The sequence below is a fragment of the Arachis ipaensis genome, chromosome B09 (assembly GCF_000816755.2).
Source record: "Arachis ipaensis cultivar K30076 chromosome B09, Araip1.1, whole genome shotgun sequence".
Classification (NCBI taxonomy): Eukaryota; Viridiplantae; Streptophyta; class Magnoliopsida; order Fabales; family Fabaceae; genus Arachis; species Arachis ipaensis.
In genome coordinates this window covers 29,225,559-29,228,113 of record NC_029793.2, presented here as the reverse complement: position 1 = coordinate 29,228,113, position 2,555 = coordinate 29,225,559, and the positions used below count along the sequence as shown (strand labels likewise).

The 2,555-nt window shown below is 31.3% G+C and overlaps 1 protein-coding gene across 1 annotated transcript in view; it reads left to right on the top strand.

Moving 5' to 3' along the window:
• The window catches only part of LOC107615294 (2-alkenal reductase (NADP(+)-dependent)-like), a 91,371-nt gene that overhangs the window by 88,304 nt on the left and 512 nt on the right, over positions 1 to 2,555 (top strand). The window contains exons 7-8 of the mRNA XM_021111828.1: positions 339 to 413; positions 497 to 579. Of these exons, the coding sequence (XP_020967487.1) occupies positions 339 to 413; positions 497 to 579 (158 nt within the window). The remainder of the gene's footprint in view (positions 1 to 338; positions 414 to 496; positions 580 to 2,555) is intronic.

The following is a 2,555-nucleotide window of genomic DNA, read 5'->3' as shown; positions in this document are numbered from 1 at the left end:
CCTTTATATATATAATATATATAATTTTAATATATAATATGTATAATATATATATATATAATAATTAGTAAATAATTAATAATATTGTATCATATTTAAATTTTTACTTTAATTTATGTTATGTATGTGATGATGGTTATATAAATTTTGAAATTTAATTTTATTTATTGGATTTTAATAATTATAGAAGCGGGGCGGGTACCCGCAGGAGCGGGTTAGGGTTCAACATTTTACTACCCGCGGATAGAAGTGGGACGGATTCTATGCGAATTATTGTACGGTGAGACGGGATCGGATAAAGAAAAAATCCGTCCCTACCCGCCCCGTTGCCACCCCTAATTGGAAGTTTGGTTGGGCAATATGCAAAGCTTTTCGGTTGCTATGTTGTTGGTTGTGTTGGAAGTCAAAACAAAGTCAATACTTGTTAACATTTTGGTATCCAACTTGCATTAGGTATATCACTAACAAAGCCTAACCCTTGTGTAATTTTGTGTAGGTTACATTTCTTAAAGATAAGCTAGGATTTGATGATGCATTCAATTACAAAGAAGAAACACATCAAAGTTCTACTCTTAGAAAGTATGAAATGTACTTAGTTTAACTGAATTATTAAGGCATGCGAAAATGTTTAGTAACAAAAATAAATTAGTCAAAAATAGTTAAAATTTGTCTTATTTAATATTTATTAATTGTTGTAATAATTAATAAATATTAAATAAGGCATCCGAAGACGTGATGCTTATTCATTTATTATAGGATGATATAGAGGTGATTTAAAACCGTCACAAAATTAAAAAATAACCGCTGTAAAATTCCGACTGTGGTGTAATAATTCCATTAGCTTTAAAAACTTATATTTCACCGTGGTGCGGAATTTATAACCACAAACTAACCGGCAAGTGTACCGGGTTGTGTCAAGTAGTACCTCAAGTGAATGAGGGTCGATCCCACGAGAATTGATGGATTAAGCAACAATGGTTAAGTGATTTACTTAGTTAGACAAACAGAAAAGAGTGTTGAGAGTTCAAAAGCATCAAACAGTAATTCAGAGAATAAAAAAATAAGCAGTAAATTTAGGTAAAATATATATGGAGAAAACAGTAAAGGTTTCAGAGATATCTATCTTCCGGATTGACTTTTCTTACTAACTATTTTAATCATGCAAGATTCAATTCATGGCAAATTATATGTGGCTAAACCCTAATTCCTTAGACTTTTTTAGTCTCCTCTAACTTTCATCAACCGCCAATTCATTGGTCACTTAATTCCAATTAGAGGGTGAAGTTCAATTCTAGTTTATATGCCAAAGAAACCCTAATTACCTAAATATAAGAGGATTATATGTCATGTATCCCATTAAGTCTAGATAATTAGAAATTTAGGAGAAATTATTTTCAAATTGTTGTTCAAGCAAATAGCTTTTCCAAGTTATACAAGAACTCAATTAGAACAATGGTCATACTTTCGTTGCACCCAAATTCATAAGATAAAGAACGAAAATAATTCTTGAAATATAAATCAGTACATGAATTAAAATAGAAAAATAATAGTATCAATCCATACAATAGACAGAGCTCCTAACCTTAACAGTGGAGGTTTAGTTGCTCATGGTTTAGAAAGAAAATAAGGATTCTGAAAAGCTGTCAATCGTGGAATGCGATAAGAGAGAAGAGAAGAGCTCCCCTGAAGGGTTGATTCTTTTTCCTTTTATATCTAATCCTAGTTAAATGTAAAATGTATTTTCTAAAACTAAATAATATATTTTTCTATTTATAAATAAAATAAAAGTTTAATCAAAATTAATAAAAGATTGCGTGCTATCTTGTTAGCGAGAAGGGGACCACTACAGACTCCAAAGCTGGCGCCAAACTTGGAGTTTCTCAAGTTTGGCGCTACCAAGGCAGCAAGCAAGGAAGGCGTTGTGATGATTTTGGCACCAAACTTGGGATTTCTTAAGTTTTGCGCCACCAAAGCAGCAAGAAAGGAAGGCGTTGTGATGATCATGGCGCCAAACTTAGGATTTTTCAAGTTTGGTGCCACCAAGGCAGTAATTTCATATGAAAAGTGTAGACTATTATATATCATTGGAAAGTTCTGGAAGTTGGCTTTCCAATGCCACTAAAATCACGTCAATTAGACCTCTGTAGCTCAAGTTATTTCTATTTGAGTGCAAGGAGGTTAGGGTTGATAGCATCATCTACTTTCTTCTTCTTCTTCTACAGAAACTCTATCAAATCCATCCGAATGCTACCTGAAATAAACAGAATTGTACACAACTCAAAGTAGCATTCATAATGACTAAAAGATATTTAAATCTTGATTAAACTTAACAATTTGAATGCAAATTCATTAGAAAAAAATAGAGAAAATGCTTACGCATCACACTGCATTTCACTAATTAAGGTTTTGAGATCTTTGGTTAAAATAATATATTTGTTGTTTATAATTATCACTAATTTTTAATATTACTTTAATTTTACATCTTATTTATTTAAAATACTGATGATTATAACTCCATATGAGCGGTCAAATAGTATAAATTCAAGAAATTTCAA